Below are 18,356 nucleotides of genomic sequence, written 5' to 3'. Positions count from 1 at the left end.
GCGCCCTTTTAGAACCTTCAACATGGCGGCGCCCATGCGGCGTCAGTGACGTCATTCCTGTTCCGGCGCAGACCGGAAGTGGAGCGGCCATGGCGGCCCTGGGCTGAGCTGCCGGAGCTGGTGAGGCCTTGGGGACAGCGGGGACAGCGGGGGGACCTTGGGGACATCACGGGGGGACCTTGGGGACAGCGGGGAGGGGCAGCGGGGCGGCGGGCGGGGCGGGTTTGGGGCTGGCGGTGCCGGGAGGGCGCCGCGGCCTACTTGTGTCACCCGCAGTGTCACCCGCGGTGTCACCAAGCCCACTTGTGTCACCTCTGAGTGTCCTCCCCGTGTCCCCGGCTGGGGTGTCACCCGCGGAGGTGGCACTGAGGGTCCCCTGTGTCCCCGCAGTGTCCCCAAGGGGTGATGTCACTCGGGGAGGTGACACTAGGTGACACTGGGTGACACGGGGTGATACTGGGTGGCACTGAGGTGACACCGAGGTGACCCCCAGTGTCCCTTGTCCATTCCCAGTGTCCCCACGATGGCCACCAGTCCCTCCCAGTGTCCCCCAGTGTCCCCAAGGTGTGATGTCACCCCAGTGGGAGTGGCACTGGGTGACACTGAGGTGACACTGAGGTGACACTGGGTGACACTGAGGTGACACTGAGTGACACTGGGTGACCCCAGGTGACACTGGGGTGGCACTAGGTGACGTTAGGTGACACTGAGGTGACTCTGGGTGACCCCAGATGACACTGAGTGACACTGGATGGCACTAGCTGACACTAGGTGACACTGAGGTGACCCCAGGTGACACTGAAGTGACACTGGGTGACCCTGAGGTGACTCCAGGTGACCCTAGGTGACACTGGGTGACACTGGGGTGACCCCAGGTGACATTGAGTGACACTGAGGTGACACTAGGTGACCTCAGGTGACACTGAGGGGACACTGAGTGACACTGGGGTGACACTGAGGTGACACTGGATAGCACTAGGTGACACAGAGGTGACACTGATGTGACACTGTGTGACCCCAGGTGACACTAGGTGGCACTGGGTGACACTGGGTGACACTGAGGTGGCACTGAGGTGACACTAGGTGACCCCAGGTGACACTGATGTGACCCTAGGTGACACTGAGGTGCCACTATATGACACTGAGTGACACTGAGGTGACACTGGGTGACCCCAGGTGACCCCAGGTGACACTGTCCCTGTCCCCTCAGCGCCACCATGGCCACCAGTCGCTCGGAGGACGAGGAGTCGCTGGCTGGCAGCAAGCGTGGCACTGCCACCTGCGCCTCGGGGACTGTCCCCAAACGCCGCAGCTCCTCCAGGTACGCTGGGGACATCACTGGGGACACTGGGGACATTGGGGATACTGGGGATAATGGGGACAGTGGGGACGTTGGGGACGTTTGGGATACTGGGAACATTGGGGACAGTGGGGACAGCAAGGGGACTGTCCCCAAATGGTGCAGCTCCTCCAGGTACACTGGGGACATTTGGGGACATTGGGGACATTGTGGGGCATTGGGGACATTGTGGGGCATTGGGGACTTTTGGGGACAGGGGGGATAATGGGGACAGTGGGGACATTGGGGATGTTGGGGATACTGGGGACATTGGGGACAGGGAGGAGTCAGTGGTGACAGGGAGGGGACTGTCCCCAAACTGCGCAGCTCCTCCAGGGACACTGGGGGACACTGGGGACACTGGGGACATTTGGGGACACTGGGGACATTTGGGGACACTGGGGACATTTGGGGACATTTGGGGACATTTGGGGATAATGGGGACATTGGGGACAGCGAGGGGACTGTCCCCAAATGGCACAGTTCCTTCAGGTATGGGACACTGGGGACATTTGGGGACATTTGGGGACATTGGGGACAGCGAGGGGACTGTCCCCAAGCAGTGTGGCTCCTCCAACTATGGGGACATTTGGGAACATTTGGGAACATTTGGGAATAGGAGGGGACAGGGAGGGGGGGTGGGGACACTTGAGGGGGACACCCGTGGTGCCTCCCAGTCCATCCCAGTCCCTCCCAGTTAGCTCCCAGTCCATCCCAGTCCATCCCAGTTAGCTCCCAGTCCATCCCAGTGCCCCATAGTGTCCCTATAACCATTCCCAGTGGTTCCCAGTGGTTCCCAGTCCATCCCAGTCTCTCCCAGTTAGCTCCCAATCCCTCCCAGTCCATCCCAGTCTCTCCCAGTTAGCTCCCAATCCCTCCCAGTCCATCCCAGTCTCTCCCGGTCCATCCCAGTTAGCTCCCAGTCCATCCTAGTCCCTCCCAGCTCCCATATAACCATTCCCAGTCCCTCCCAGTCCATCCCAGTAGCTCCCAGTTTGCTCCCAGGTTCATCAAACACTGTAAATTCGATGACGAATTGGTGGAAAGCAGCCCAGTTAGCTCCCAGTTAGCTCCCAGTTAGCTCCCAGTTCCCATATAACCATTCCCAGTGGCTCCCAGTCCATCCCAGTTTGTTCCCAAGTTCATCAAACGCCGTAAGTTCGATGACGAGCTGGTGGAGAGCAGCCCAGTTAGCTCCCAGTTAGCTCCCAGTCCATCCCAGTGCCCCATAGTGCCCCTATAACCATTCCCAGTGGTTCCCAGTGGCTCCCAGTCCATCCCAGTTCCCATTTAGGTTCATCAAACGCCGTAAGTTCGATGATGAACTGGTCGAGAGCAGCCCAGTTAGCTCCCAGTTAGCTCCCAGTTAGCTCCCAGTCCATCCTAGTCCCTCCCAGCTCCCCTATAACCATTCCCAGTCCCTCCCAGTCCATCCCAGTTCCCATATAACCATTCCCAGTGGCTCCCAGTCCATCCCAGTCTCCCCCAGGTTCATCAAACGCCGTAAATTCGATGATGAATTAGTCGAGAGCAGTCTCGCCAAACCGTCTCGCGCCAAAGGAGCTCCGGAAGCTCCGCCCCGAGCGGCGGGGGGAGGGGCGCCCGGGGAGCCACCGCCCGCCGACAGGAGGAAGGTGGGAGTTTGGGGGGAAATTTGGGATTTGGGGGAGAAATTGGGATGGGGGGAATTGGAACCTGGGAACTTGGGATCTGGGGGAATTGGAAACCGGGATCTAGGGACTTGGGGAAACTTGGGATCTGGGGAAACCTGGGGGAACGGGGGGGATCTGGGGGAAAACCTGGGGGAGATCTGGGGACCTGGGGAACTTGGGAACTGGGGAAACTTGGGATCTGGGGACTTGGGGAAACCTGGGATCTGGGGTGAACTGGGGGACTCAGGAGTTGGGGAATTGGGGACTTGGAGTTTGGGGTTGGACTAGGGGGTTGGGGGACTTGGGGAAACAGGGGGAATGGGATCTCAAAAGAACTGGGGGAACCTGGGGATCTGGGAAAATCTGGGATTTGGGGGAATTCAAGACTTTGGGGAAATCTGGGAATCTGGGGATCTGGGGGGTAGGTCTGGGAAATTTAGGTCTGGAAATCCTGGGGGGAACTGGGAGGAATCTGGGAGATTTGGGGGAATCTGGGATTTGGGGATCGGGGATTTGGGATTTGGGGATTGGGATTTGGGGATTTGGGGATTTGGATTTGGGGATCTGGGGTTTGGGATTTGGGGATCCGGGAACCTGGAACTCGGGATTTGGGATGGGAGACTTATCTGGGAGATCTGGGGGAGCCTGGAGGACTTGGGATCTGGAGATTTGGGGAATTGGGGTCTGGGATTTGGGGATCTGGGATCTGGGGACTGGGGATCTGGGGATCCGGATATCTGGGGAAATCTGGGTTTGAAAACAGGTTGGGGATCTGGGAAAATGGACCTGAAATTTGGGACCTGGGGATCTGGGGAAATCTGGGATTTGGGAACCTTTGGGTTGAAATTGGGATTTGGGGATTTGGGGGATATTTCGGAATTCTGGGGATTTGGGGGAAAGTTTGGGATACCTAAATGTTTGGGGAAATTGGGGTTTGGGGAAATCTGGAAATCCTGGGAATTTGGGGATTTGGGGAAATTTGGGGAATCAGAGGGAATTTGGGGATTTTGGGGATTTGGGAAGATTTGGGGATTTGGGATTTGGGATTTGGGGAAATTTGGGGATTTGGGGGAATTTGGGGAATTTGGGATTTTGGGGAATTTTGGGGAATTTGGGGGAATTTAAGGGTTTTTGGGATTTGAGGGATTTTGGGGATTTTAGGGATTTTTGGGATTATTTGTGATATTTTGAGGAATTTGGGGAATTTGGGATTTTGGGACATTTTGGGGTTTTTTGGGGGTTTTGGGGAATTTGGGAATTTGGGGTGGGAAATTTGGGATTTGGGGGAAATTTGGGATTTGGGATTTGGGGGGAATTTGGGGGATTTGGGAAGAAGGGGGGAATTGGGGGATTTTGGGGAAAGGGGGAATTCCGGGATTTTGGGGAAAAGGGGGGGATTTGGGGGGTTTGGGGGAATTGGGGTATTTCAGGGAAAAGCAGGGAATTTGGGGATTTGGGGAAAACTCAAGGATTTGGCAAAAAGGGGGGGAAATTGGGGGATTTTAGGAAAAAGGGGGGAATATCCTGGGGAAAGGGGACAGCCTGGGGCCCTTGGGGACATTCTGGGACTTTGGGACATTTCAGACATGCCAGAGCTTCTGGGGACACTCTGGGGACACTTGGGACACCCTGGGGATGCTGTGGGGACGTTGGGGTCACTCTGGGGACATTCTGAGGACACTATGGGGTCACTCTGGGGACACCCTGGGGACCCTGGGGACACTGAGGACACCCTGGGGTCACCCTGGGGACAATCTGAGGACACTGTGGGGTCATTCTGGAGACACTGAGGACACTCTGGGGACACTTGGGACATGCTGGGGACACTCTGGGGACATTGGGGACACTCTGGGGACTTTGGGGACACTCTGGGGACATTGGGGACACTCTGGGGACTGTGGGGACGCTCTGGGGACCCCCAAAGACCCCAGTGTTTTGGGGCTGGGGACATTCTGGGACTCTTAGGGATATCCTGGAACTTTGGGGTCACTCTGGGGCCCTTGGGGACAATCTGAGGACACTCTGGGGACACTGGTGACACCCTGGTGACCCTGAGCCTCCCCTGTCCCCACAGGTGTCCCGGGCTGTCCCCCCCTGTCCCCCCAGCCCCAAACTTTGGGGACATCCTGGGGCCATTTGGGGACATCCTGGAACTCTGGGGACATTCTGAAACTCTGGGGACATTGGGGTCTTTGGGGTCACTCTGGGGACTTTGGGGTCACTCTGGGGACACTCTGGTGACCCTGAGGTGACACTGAGCCCCCCCTGTCCCGCAGGTGTCCCGGGCTGTCCCCCCCAGCCCCCCCAGCCCCAAACTTTGGGGACATCCTGGAACTCTGGGGGCTTTGGGGTCACTCCGGGGACATTGGGGACAATCTGGGGGTGTTGGTGACACCCTGGTGACACTCTGGGGACACTGGGGACAATCTGAGGACACTGTGGGGACAATGAGGTGACACTCAGCCCCCCCAGCCCCAAACTTTGGGGACATTCAGGAACTTTGGGGGACACTTTGGGACATCCCAGGGTTAATGGGGACTTTGGGGTCACTCTGGGGGTGTTGGTGACACCCTGGTGACACTTTGGGGACCCCAAATGCTCTCCTGTCCCCCAGGTGTCCCGGGCTGTCCCCCCCCCGGCCCCCCCCGGCCCTGTCACCCCCCCAAGTGTCCCCAAGCGGCTGAAGAAGAGCAAAGCCAGCGCTGCGCCCAGGGACCTGGGGAGATGGAAACCTGCCGATGACCTGCTGCTCATCAACGCCGTGCTGCAGGTCTGGAGACCCCTCCTCAAATTAGAGACCCCTCCTCAATTCAGGGGGTTTGGGGGATTTGGGATATTTGGGATATTTAGGGGATTTGGGGTGAAAAATCCCAAAAAAAGGTGATTTAGGACCTGGGGAGGTGGAAACCTGCCGATGACCTGCTGCTCATCAACGCCGTGCTGCAGGTCTGAGAGACCCTTACTCAATTTGGGGGGTTTGGGGGATTTAGGGAATTTGGGATATTTGTGGGATTTGGGGTGAAAAACCCCAAAAAAAGGTGATTTAGGAGGTGGAAATGTCACAACCATTGTGATGCCTTGAGGTGAATTTGGGGTATTTTGGGGGGTTTTTTGGGGTCTCTCTGATCACCTGGGGGGCTGCAGAGACCCCTCCTCAATTGGGAGACCCCTCCTCGATTCAGGGGGTTTGGCGGATTTAGGGGATTTGGGATATTTGGGGGATTTGGGGTGAAAAATCCCAAAAAAAGGTGATTTAGGACCTGGGGAGATGGAAACCTGCCGATGATCTGCTGCTCATCAACGCCGTGCTGCAGGTCTGGAGACCCCTCCTCAATTTGGAGACCCCTCCTCAGTTCAGGGGGTTTGGGGGATTTAGGGGATTTGGGATATTTGGGGGATTTGGGGGATTTTGGGGGTGAAATCCTAAAAAAGGTGATTTAGGACTTGGGGAGATGGAAACCTGCCGATGACCTGCTGCTCATCAACGCCGTGCTGCAGGTCTGAGAGATCCTTACTCAATTCAGGGGGTTTGGGGGATTTAGGGGATTTGGGATATTTGGGGGATTTGGGGGATTTTGGGGTGAAAAATCCCAAAAAAAGGCAATTTAGGACCTGGGGAGATGGAAACCTGCCTATGACCTGCTGCTCATCAACGCCGTGCTGCAGGTCTGAGAGACCCCTCCTCAGCTGGGGAGACCCCTCCTCAATTTGGGGACACCGGGGGGTTTGGGGCATTTGGGGTATTTAGGGGATTTGGGGTGAAAACCCCAAAAAAAGGTCATTTAGGAGGCAAAAACCTCACAACCGTTATGGTGCTGTGAGGTGAATTTGGGGGATTTTGGGGGGTTTGGGGTCTCCCTGATCACCTGGGGGGCTGCAGAGACCCCTCCTCAATTTGGGGAGACCCCTCCTCAATTTGGGAACACTGTGGGATTTGGGATATTTAGGGGATTTGGGCTGAAAACCCCAAAAAAGGTCATTTAGGAGGTGGAAATGTCACAACCATTGTGATGGCTTGAGGTGAATTTGGGGGATTTTGGGGGGTTTTGGGGTCTCCCTGATCACCTGGGGGGTTGCAGAGACCCCCTCTCAATTTGGGGAGACCCCTCCTCAATTCGGGGGGTTTGGGGGATTTGGGATATTTAGGGGATTTGGGGTGAAAACCCCAAAAAAGGTCATTTAGGAGGCGAAAACTTCTCAACCGTTACAGTGCTGTGAGGTGATTTTGGGGGAATTTTGGGGTTTTTTGGGGTCTTCATCATCACTTGGGGGGTTACAGAGACCCCTCCTCAATGGGGAGACCCCTCCTCAGTTTGGGGGGTTTCGGGGATTTGGGATATTTGTGGGATTTGGGGTGAAAAACCCCAAAAAACAGGTGATTCAGGAGGTGGAAATGTCACAACCATTGTGATGCCTTGAGGTGAATTTGGGGGATTTTGGGGGGTTTTGGGGTCTCCATCATCACCTGGGGGGCTGCAGAGACCCCTCCTCAGTTTAGAGACCCCTCCTCAATTCGGGGGTTTGGGGGATTTGAGGGGATTTGGGGAAAAAACCCCAAAAAAGGTCATTTAGGAGGCAAAAACCTGACAAGTTATGGTGCTGTGAGATGATTTTGGGGTGATTTTGGGGGAATTTTGGGGTTTTTGGGGTCTGCCTCCTCCCCTGGCTGGTTTAGGATCATTTCAGGGTTCCAAAACTCACATTTTTGGGATTTTTTTGGGGTTTTTTTGTGTCTCCCTCCTCCCCTGGCTGGTTTAGGATAACTCCAGAGTTCCAAAACTCACATTTTTGGGGCAATTTTGGGGTTTTTTTGTGTCTCCCTCCTCCCCTGGCTGGTTTAGGATCATTCCAGAGTTTCAAAACTCACATTTTTGGGTTTTTTTGGGGGTTTTTTTGGGGTTTTGGGTGTCTCCCTCCTCCCCTGGCTGGTTTAGGATAACTCCAGAGTTCCAAAACTCACATTTTGGGGGTTTTTTGGGGTTTTTTTGGGGGTTTTTTGGTGTCTCCCTCCTCCCCTGGCTGGTTTAGGATCATTTCAGAGTTCCAAATCTCACATTTTGGGGTTTTTTTTGGGTTTTTTTCCCCACAGACCAACGACCTGACCTCGGTGCACCTCGGGGTGAAGTTCAGCTGTCGCTTCACGCTGCGGGAAATCCAGGAGCGCTGGTACTCCCTGCTGTACGACCCTGTCATCTGCAAGTGAGGATTTGGGGTTTTTTTGGGGGAATTTGGGGGACATTTGGGGTCTCACAGGTGTGAGGGAGTTGTGGGATTCAGGGGGCAGAGGTGACACCTGTGTCACACCCAGGAGCGCTGGTACTCCCTGCTGTATGATCCTGTCATCTGCAAGTGAGCTTTGGGGGAAATTTGGGGGAATTTGGGGTTTTTTTGGGGATTTTGGGGTGTTTGTAGTCTTTGGGGACATTGGGATTCAGGGGACAGAGGTGACACCATGGGGACACCATGGAGACACCCAGGAGCGCTGGTACTTGCTGCTCTATGATCCCGTCATCTGCAAGTGAGAAATTCTGGGGTTTTTAGGGTTTTTTTGGGGTTTTTGGTGTTTTTTTCTGGACATTTGGGGTCTCACAGATGTGAGGGAGTTGTGGGATTTGGGGGACACCATGGGGACAGCCAGGAGCGCTGGTACTCCCTGCTGTACGACCCTGTCATCTGCAAGTGAGCTTTTGGGGGAAATTTGGGGTTTTTGGGGGAATTTTGGGGGGTTTTGGGGACATTTGGGGTCTTTGGGGACATTGGGATTCAGGGGACAGAGGTGACACCATGGGGACACCATGGGGACACCCAGGAGCGCTGGTACTCCCTGCTCTATGATCCCGTCATCTGCAAGTGAGAAATTCTGGGGTTTTTTGGGTTTTTTTGGGGACATTTGGGCGTCCTGAGGGACTTCTGGGGACATTGGGATTCAGAGGACACCATGGGGACACCATGGGGACAGAGGTGACACCTGTGTCACATCCAGGAGCTCTGGTACTCCCTGCTCTATGATCCTGTTATCTGCAAGTGAGAAATTGGGGTTTCTTTGGGGAAATTTGGGGGAAATTTGGGGGTTTTGGGGTCTTTTGGGGACATTTGGGGTCTTTGGGGACATTGGGATTCAGGGGACAGAGGTGACACCTGTGTCACACCCAGGAGCGCTGGTACTCGCTGCTGTATGACCCTGTGATCTGCAAGTGAGAAATTTTGGGGTTTTTGGGGTAAATTTGGGGATTTTGAGGTGTTTTGGGGACATTGGGGACATGGGATTCAGGGGACAGAGGTGACACCATGGGGACACCCAGGAGCGCTGGTACTCCCTGCTGTATGACATGTCATCTGCAAGTGAGAAATTTTGGGGTTTTTGGGGAAATTTGGGGTTTTTGGGGTATTTTGGGGTCTCACAGGTGTGAGGGAGTTGTGGGATTCAGGGGACACAAGGGGACAGAGGTGACACCATGGGGACACCCGTGTGACACCCAGGAGCTCTGGGAGGTTCAGCTTTGGGACTTGATTGGGGAAATTTGGGCTCTTTGGGGACCTCAGTGTCCCCAAGGAGATCTCAGTGTCCCCAAGGGGGTCCTGAGGTGTCCCTGAGGGGGTTTGGGGACATTCCTGAGGTGTCACAGATGTCCCCAAATGTCCCCAACCAGGCTGTTCTGCCAGGCCATGCTCTGTTTGATGTTCCCAATGTCCCCAGTGATGTCCCCAATGTCCCCAGCCAGGCTGTCCTGCCAGGCCATGCACCAGCTGCACCCCGAGGCTGTTCAGTGTCCCAATGATGTCCCCAATGATGTCCCCAATGTCCCCGGATTGTCCTGCCAGGCCATGCGCCAGCTGCACCCTGAGGCTGTTGAGTGTCCCCAATGTCCCCAATGTCCCCAATGTCCCCAATGATGTCCCCAATGTCCCCAACCAGGCTGTCCTGCCAGGCCATGCGCCAGCTGCACCCTGAGGCTGTTCAGTGTCCCCAATGATGTCCCCAATGATGTCCCCAATGTCCCCAATGTCCCCAATGTCCCCAGGCTGTCCTGCCAGGCCATGCGCCAGCTGCACCCCGAGGCTGTTCAGTGTCCCCAATGTCCCCAGTGATGTCCCCAATGATGTCCCCAATGTCCCCAGGCTGTCCTGCCAGGCCATGCTCTGTTTGATGTCCCCAATGTCCCCAATGATGTCCCCAATGTCCCCAACCAGGCTGTCCTGCCAGGCCATGCGCCAGCTGCACCCCGAGGCTGTTCAGTGTCCCAGTGATGTCCCCAATGATGTCCCCAGTGATGTCCCCAATGTCCCCAATGTCCCCAGGCTGTCCTGCCAGGCCATGCTCTGTTTGATGTCCCCAATGATGTCCCCAGTGATGTCCCCAATGTCCCCAATGTCCCCAATGTCCCCAATGTCCCCAGATTGTCCTGCCAGGCCATGCGCCAGCTGCACCCCGAGGCTGTTCAGTGTCCCCAGTGATGTCCCCAATGATGTCCCCAATGTCCCCAATGATGTCCCCAATGTCCCCAACCAGGCTGTCCTGCCAGGCCATGCGCCAGCTGCACCCTGAGGCTGTTCAGTGTCCCCAATGTCCCCAATGATGTCCCCAATGTCCCCAGATTGTCCTGCCAGGCCATGCGCCAGCTGCACCCCAAGGCTGTTCAGCGTCCCCAATGTCCCCAATGATGTCCCCAATGTCCCCAACCAGGCTGTCCTGCCAGGCCATGCGCCAGCTGCACCTCGAGGCTGTTCAGTGTCCCAATGATGTCCCCAATGTCCCCAGGCTGTCCTGCCAGGCCATGCTCTGTTTGATGTCCCCAATGATGTCCCCAATGTCCCCAATGATGTCCCCAATGTCCCCAATGTCCCCAATGTCCCCAACCAGGCTGTCCTGCCAGGCCATGCGCCAGCTGCACCCCGAGGCTGTCGCTGCCATCCAGAGCAAAGTTCTGTTCAGCAAGGCTGAGGAGCAACTGCTGACCAGAGTGCCATCGGTGAGTGTCACTAACTGTCACCTGAGTGTCACCTGTGTCACCTGTGTCACCTGAGTGCCATCGGTCAGTGTCGCCTGTGTCACCTAATGTCACCAAATTGTCTCCTAATGTAACCCAATATTCCCTTATGTCACCAGGGTGTCATTGGTCAGTATTCTCAATGTCCCCTGACATGTCCCCTCAATGTCCTCACTGTCCCCAGAGCCCTGTCCCCTTGCTGGACACCTTCCAGGACCTTCTCCTGCCGTGTTTTACCCTGCCAGGACCTGTCCTTGTGTCCCTCAATGTCCCTCAATGTCCCTCACTGTCCCCTGATGTGTTCCTGACGTGTCCCCAATGTCACCTGACCTGTCCCCAGAGCCCTGTCCCCTCAATTGAAACCTTCCAGGACCTTCTCCTGCCGTGTTTTACCCTGCCAGGACCTGTCCTTGTGTCCCCTAATGTCCTCTCAATGTCCCCTCACTGTCCCCTGATGTGTCCCTGATGTGTCCCTAATGTCACCTGACTGTCCCTACTGTCCCCAGAGCCCTGTGCCCTCGCTGGAAACCTTCCAGGACCTTCTCCTGCCATGTTTTACCCTGCCAGGACCTGTCTGTGTCCCCTCAATGTCCCCCCAATGTCCCTTCAATGTCCCCAGTGTCCCCTCTTTGTCCCCTAATGTGTCCCCAACATGTCCCCAATGTCCCCAGAGCCCTGTCCCCTCGCTGGAAACCTTCCAGGACCTCCTGCAGCGCCACCCCGCCGTGTTTTACCCTGCCAGGACCCCCAAGGCCCTGCAGCTGCACTGGCAGCTCCTGCGCCAGTACCACCTGCTGCAGGACCAGACAGGTGGGCTTTGGGGGCATTCTGGGGGGATTTGGGGGTCCTGGAGGGGATTTTGGGGATTTTTTGGGGGATTTGAGGGAAGTTTGGGAGGTTTTTGGGGGATTTTTGGGGGTCTGGGAGGTCCTGGAAAGTTCAGGAATCCCCAAAATGCTGAAGTTCCTCTCCCAGTGTCACCTGCAAGACAAGATGGGTGGGATTTGGGGGCATTTTGGGGGGATTTGGGGGTCCTGGAGGGGATTTTGTGGGTCCTGGGGGAGTTAGGGGGTCCCTGGGGAGGATTTGGGGGGATTTTGGGAGGATTTTGGGGGATTTTTGGGGGAGTTTGGGACCCCCAAAATGCAGCAACTGCCCTGTGAGCGGCCAGGTGTGGAGGTGACTTTGGGGGTCCTGATGGGATTTTGGGGTTTCCTGGGGGAGTCGTAGAGGGAATTTGGGGGGTTCTGAGAGCATTTGGAGGTCCCTGGGTAACTTTGGGGTGGCCCAGGGTGGGTTTGGGGACATTTGGGGGAGGTTCTGGGGGGCTTTGGGACCCCCAAAGTTGAGCAACTGCCCTGTGAGTGGCCAGGCGTGGAGGTGGCTTTTGGGGTCCTGATGGGATTTTGGGGTTTCCTGGGGGAATCGTGGAGGGGATTTAAGGGGTTCTGAGAGAATTTGGAGGTCCTGGGTAACTTTGGGGTGGCCCAGGGGGGGTTTGGGGACATTTGGGGGACATTCTGGGGGGCTTTGGGACTCCCAAATTTGAGCAACTGCCCTGTGAGCGGCTAGGCATGGAGGGGGATTTGGGGCTCCTGGAGGATTTTAGGGGTTCCTGGGGCCACTTTTGGGGGTCCTGGTGGAATCTGGGGGGTCCCAGGGGGGTTTGGGGCTCACTGGGGAGGATTTAGGATGATTTTGGGGGAATTTGGGGGATTTTGGGGTGAATTTTGGACCCCCAAAATTGAGCACCTGCCCTGTGAGCAGCAAGGTGAGGAGGGAGTTTTGGGGCTCGTGGACGATTTTGGGGCTTCCTGGAGGATTTTAGGGATTTCCTAAATATATAAGAATCCTAAATATATAAGATCCTATAGAATCCCAGAGGGGTTCTATAGGATCCAGGGATGATTTTGAGGGTCCCAGGGGGAATTTGGGGGGTCCCAGGAGGGATTTTGGGGGGAGTTTGGGACTCCCAAAATTGAGCAACTGCTCTGTGAGCATCCAGGTGAGAAGGGATTTTTGGGGCTCCTGGAGGATTTTAGGGATTTCTGGGGGAAATTTGGCGATTCTGGGGGCATTCTAGGGGAGATTTTGGGTATTCTGGGGAGGATTTGTGGGGTCTCAGGGGGGTTTGGGGACATTTGGGGGACATTCTGGGGGGCTTTGGGACCCCTAAAATTGAGCAGCTACCCTGTGAACAGCCAGGTGTGGAGGTGACTTTCGGGATCTTGGGGGATTTTAGGGCTACATGAAAGATTTTAGGGATTTCTGGGGAGGAATCTGGGGGTTCTGGGGGTTTCCAGGGGAGATTTTGAGGGTCCCAGGGGGGATTGGGGTCAAAGGGAGGTTTTTGGGGGGGAGTTTGGGACCCCCAAATATGAACAATTGCCCTGTGAGTGGCCGAGTGAGGAGGGAGTTTTGGGGCTCCTGGAGGATTTTAGGGATTCCTGGGAGGAATTTGGGGGTTCTGAGGGGTCCCAGGGGGGTTCTGGGTGGTCCCAGGGGGAATTTTGGGGGTCCCAGAGAGAAATTTGGGGACATTTGGGGGATTTTGGGGGGAATTTGGGATCCCTCAAGTGCAGCACCTGCCCTGTGCGCAGCCAGGTTTGGAGGAAGCTTTGGGGCTCCTGGAGGATTTTAGGGATTCCTAGAGGATTTTAGGGATTCCTGGGAGGGATTTTGGGGTTCTAGGGGATCCCAGGGTGAATTTTGGGGGTCCCAGGGGTGATTTTGGGGTCCCTGAGCCCCCCCTGGCCCCGCAGTGCAGCCTCTGCCCAAGGGAGATCAAGTGCTGAACTTCAGCGACGCCGAGGAGCTGCTGGACGACGGGAAACTCAGGTTTGGGGGGATTTTGGGTGATTTTGGGGGGATTTTGGGAGGTCTGGGGGACAATTGGGATCATTTTGGGAGGATTGAGGGGGGATTGGGATCATTTGGGGGGAATCTGGGGAGGTTTGGGGAGTTTTGGGGGCGATTTTGGGGATTTTAGAGTTACTTTTGTGGGGATTTTGGTGGATTTTTGGGGCGATTTTGGGGTGATTTTTGGGGCGATTTTGGGGGATTTTGGGGATTTTAGAGTTACTTTTGTGGGGATTTTGGTGGATTTTTGGGGTGATTTTGGGGTGATTTTTTTGATTTTGGAGTGATTTTTGCAGGGATTTTGGAGTGATTTTTGCAGGGATTTTGGGGTGATTTTTTTGGATTTTGGGGCAATTTTGGGCTGAATTTTGGTGGAATTTTGGGGTGATTTTTGCAGGGATTTAGGGGTGATTTTTTTTGATTTTGGGGTGATTTTTGGGGCAATTTTGGGGCGATTTTTGCAGAGATTTTGGTGGATTTTTGGGGATGATTTTAGGGCGATTTTAGGGGGATTTTTGGGGGGATTTTGGTGGATTTTTGGGGATGATTTGGGGATGATTTAGGGGTGATTTTTGGGGTGATTTGGAGTCTCCAGGGATCTCACCTCTCCCCTCTCCCACAGGGATGTGCGAGATGAGGTCCTGGAGCATGGTGAGACCCCCGAGACTCCCCTGGAACCTTCCAGAACCTTCCAGAACCCCCCAGATCCTCCTAGAACCTTCCAGAACCTCCCAAGAGCTCCTCCAGGACCCTCCTGAGATCCCTCAGAACCTTCCAGAACCTTCCAGAACCCCCCTGAGATCCCTCAGAACTCCCCAAGACCCTCCAGGACCCCCAAGTTCCTCTTAGAACTTTCCAGAACCCCCTGAGAACCTCTCCAGGACCCATCTGAGATCCCTCAGAACCTTCCTAGAACCTTCCAGAACCACCCTAGGACCACCCCAGGACCCCCTGGAACCTCCTAGAAGCTTCCAGAACCCCCTGGGAACTCCCCCAGAACCCTCCTGAGATCACCCAAGACTCCCCCAGACCCCTCAAGATCCTCCTAGAACCTTCCAGAACCCCTTCAGGACCCCCTGAGACCCCTCAGAACCTTCCAGAACCCCTTCAGGACCCCTCAGAACCTTCCAGAACCATCCCAGGACCCATCTGAGATCCCTCAGAACCTTCCAGAACCCCCCGGGAACTCCCCCAGAACCCTCCTGAGATCACTCAAGACTCCCCCAGACCCCCCCAGGACCATCAAGATCCTCCTAGAACCTTCCAGAACCATCCCAGGACCCCCTAGGGACTCCTCAGAACCTTCCAGAACCCCTTCAGGACCCTATAGGGACCCCTCAGAACCTTCCAGAACCTTCCAGAACCACCCCAGGACTCACCTGAGACCCCCCCAAGACTCCCCCAGGACCCTCAAGATCCTCCTAGAACCTTCCAGAACTTTCCAGAACCTTCCAGGACCCCCTAGGGACCACTCAGAACCTTCCAGGACCTTCCAGAAGCACCCCAGGATCCCCTGGGACCTCTCAGAACCTTCCAGAACAACCCCAGAACCCACCTGAGACCCCCCCCAAGACTCCCCAGACCCCCCAGGACCCTCAAGATCCTCCTGGAACCTTCCAGAACCCCTTCAGGACCCCCTAAGGACCTCTCAGAACCTTTCAGAACCTTCCATAACCACCCCAGGACCCCTTGGAACCTCCTAGAACCTTCCAGAACCACCCCAGGACCCCCTAGGGACCCCTGAGAACCTTCTAGAACCATTCCAGGACCCCCTGAGACCTCTCAGAACCTTCCAGAAGCACCCCAGGACTCCCTAGGGACTCCTCAGAACCTTCCAGAGCCTTCCAGAACCCCCCTGAGATCCCTCAGAGCCTTCCAGAACCTTCCAGAACCTTCCAGAACCCCCGTTTTTGGTTCCCAGAGCTGACAGTTGCCGACAGGCGGCAGAAGAGAGAAATCCGACAGCTGGAGCAGGAGCTGCACCGCTGGCAGGGGCTGGTGGACTCCATCACTGGTGGGACATCTGTCCATCCTTGTGTCCATCTGTCCATCTGTCTGTCCTTGAGTTCATCTGTCCACCTGTCCATCCATCCCTGTGTCTGTCTGTCCATCTGTCCATGTACATGGCCATCCAGAGCAGGAGCTGCACCACTGGCAGGGGCTGGTGGACTCCATCACTGGTGGGACATCCTTGTGTCCATCTGTCCATCCTTCTGTTCATCCGTGTGTCCTTCTGTCCATCTGTCTGTCCATCTGTCCATCCATCCCTGTGTCTGTCCGTCTGTCCATCCCCATGTCCAGCCAGAGCAGAGCTGCACCACTGGCAGGGCCTGGTGGACTCCATCACTGGTGGGTCCTGAGTGTCCATCTGTCCATCCATCCCTGTGTCCATCCCTGTGTCTGTCTGTCCATCTGTCCATCCCCGTGTCCATCTGTCCATCCCTGTGTCCATCTGTCCATCCTTGTGTCCTTCTGTGTGTCCATCTGTCCATCTGTCCCCCATGTCCATCCCTGTGTCTGTCCATCTGTCCATCCCCATGTCCATCCAGAGCAGAGCTGCACCGCTGGCAGGGGCTGGTGGACTCCATCACTGGTGGGACATCCTTGTGTCCGTCTGTCCATCCTTCTGTCCTTGTGTCCATCTGTCCATCCTTCCGTCCTTGTGTCCATCTGTCTGTCCATCTGTCCATCCTTGAGTCCATCTGTGTGTCCATCTGTCCCCTCCGTCCATCCCTGTGTCTGTCTGTCCAGCCAGAGCAGGAGCTGCACCACTGGCAGGGGCTGGTGGAGTCCATCACTGGTGTGTTCTTCTGTCCATCCTTGTGTCCTTCTGTCTGTCTGAGTGTCCATCCTTGTGACCATCTCTGCCCATCTGTCCATCCATCCCTGTGTCTGTCCATCCCCATATCCAGCCAGAGCAGAGCTGCACTGCTGGCAGGGGCTGGTGACTCCATCACCGGTGGGACATCTGAGTGTCCATCTGTCCATCCCTGTCTCCATCTGTCCATCCTCGAGTTCATCTGTCCATCTCTCTATCCCCTGTGTCCATCCCTGTGTCTGTCTGTCTGTCTGTCCATCCCCGTGTCCAGCTGGAGCAGAGCTGCACCTTGTGGACTCCATCACCGGTGTGTCCATATGTCTGTCCATCCACGTGTGTCTGTTCATCTGTCCGTCTGTCCATCCATGTGTGTCTGTCTGTCCCTCTGCATGTCCCTCTGTCCATCCCTGTGTCCATCCAGCCGTCCATCCATCCCTGCGTCCACCTGTCTGTCCGTGTCCATCTGTCCATCTCTGTCCATCCATCCATCCCTGTGTCCACCTGTCCATCCCCGTGTCACTCTGGCCTCTGCAGTGTCCCTCTCTGTCCCCATTGTCCCTCTGTCCCTCTGTCTCCCGCTGTCCCCTCACTGTCCCCACTGTCCTGAGTGTCCCCTGAGTGTCCCCATTGTCCCTCTGACCCCTAAGTTCCCCTGACTGTCCCCACTGTCCCCTCAGTGACCCCTGACTGTCTCCCCTGTACCAGGAGTGTCTCCATGTCCCCAGCCTGTCCCCTCTGTCCCCTCCCTGTCCTCCTGTCTCACTCCTGTCCCCACTGTCCCGAGTGTCCCCATGACCCCTGACTGTCTCTGACTATCCCCAGATTGTCCCCAGACTGTCCCCAATGTCCCCAGCCTGTCCCCAGCCTGTCCCCAGCCTGTCCCCTCAGAGTCCCCCTGTCCCATTCCTGTCCCCACTGACCCCTGAGTGTCTTCCTGTCCCCAAACTGTCCTCAATGTCCCCAGTGTCCCTCGCTGTCCCCAGCCTGTCCCCTCTGTCCCCAATGTCTGCACTGTCCCCAGTGTCCCCAATGTCCCCTGTGTCCCCTGAGTGTCCCCAATGTCCCCTGAGTGTCTCCCTGTCCCCAGACTGACCCCAGCCTGTCCCCATTGTCCCCAGTGTCCCCTCTGTCCCCAGTGTCCCCAATGTCCCCAATGTCCCCAGCCTGTCCCAATGTCCCCAATGTCCCCTCTGTCCCCAATGTCCCCAGTGTCCCCAGTGTCCCCAGTGTCCCCCCTGTCCCCAGTGTCCCCAGTGTCCCCACACTGTCCCTAAACTGTCCCCACACTGTCCCCTCTGTCCCCAGGCATGAGCTCTCCGGATTTCGACAGTCAGACTCTGGCAGTGCTCAGGGGGAGGATGGTTCGTTACCTGATGAGATCCCGAGAGGTGAGACCCAAAAATATCCTAAAATAGCCCAAAAATAGCCCAAAATAGCCCAAAATACCCCAAATACCCTAAAATAGCCCAAAAAATATCCGAAAATAGCCCAAAAATAGCCCAAAATAGCCCAAAAATAGCCCAAAATAGCCCAAAAATATCCTGAAATAGCCCAAAAATAGCCCTAAAATCCCCTGAAATACCCTAAAATAGCCCAAAAATATCCAAAAATAGCCCCAAAATACCCTAAAACAGCCCAAAAATAGCCCAAAAGATACCCTAAAATAGCCCAAAAATATCCGAAAATATCCCAAAAATACC

At 55.8% G+C, this 18,356-nt stretch overlaps 1 protein-coding gene across 2 annotated transcripts; it reads left to right on the top strand.

Moving 5' to 3' along the window:
- The first annotated feature begins 1,204 nt into the window (after positions 1-1,204).
- On the top strand, positions 1,205-18,075 carry MCRS1 (microspherule protein 1). Of its 2 annotated transcripts, XM_085041220.1 has the most exons (11): positions 1,205-1,321; positions 2,829-2,973; positions 5,606-5,761; positions 8,081-8,190; positions 10,853-10,961; positions 11,164-11,309; positions 11,632-11,789; positions 13,742-13,817; positions 14,461-14,489; positions 15,760-15,852; positions 17,962-18,075. In XM_085041220.1, the coding sequence occupies exons 1-11, from the start codon at positions 1,218-1,220 to the stop codon at positions 18,069-18,071; spliced, it is 1,236 nt and encodes a 411-aa protein (XP_084897346.1). In that variant the 5' UTR covers positions 1,205-1,217; the 3' UTR covers positions 18,072-18,075. The 2 variants fall into 2 exon arrangements, with proteins under 2 accessions (XP_084897346.1, XP_084897347.1); XM_085041221.1 differs by lacking the exon at positions 11,164-11,309 and having other exon boundaries at positions 11,651-11,789.
- Positions 18,076-18,356: the final 281 nt, after the last annotated feature.

Source organism: Lichenostomus cassidix, chromosome 29 (genome assembly GCF_008360975.1).
Source record: "Lichenostomus cassidix isolate B80296 chromosome 29, HeHo_3.0, whole genome shotgun sequence".
Lineage (NCBI taxonomy): Eukaryota > Metazoa > Chordata > Aves > Passeriformes > Meliphagidae > Lichenostomus > Lichenostomus cassidix.
This window is presented reverse-complemented; position numbering and strand designations above follow the sequence as displayed.

Coding starts and splice junctions, on each gene's coding strand:
- MCRS1 (XM_085041220.1), top strand. CDS start 1,218: ATGGCCACCAGTCGCTCGGAGGACGAGGAGTCGCTGGCTGGCAGCAAG. Junction 11,790..13,741: donor CCTGCTGCAGGACCAGACAG/GTGGGCTTTGGG, acceptor CTGGCCCCGCAG/TGCAGCCTCTGCCCAAGGGA. Junction 14,490..15,759: donor AGATGAGGTCCTGGAGCATG/GTGAGACCCCCG, acceptor TTTGGTTCCCAG/AGCTGACAGTTGCCGACAGG.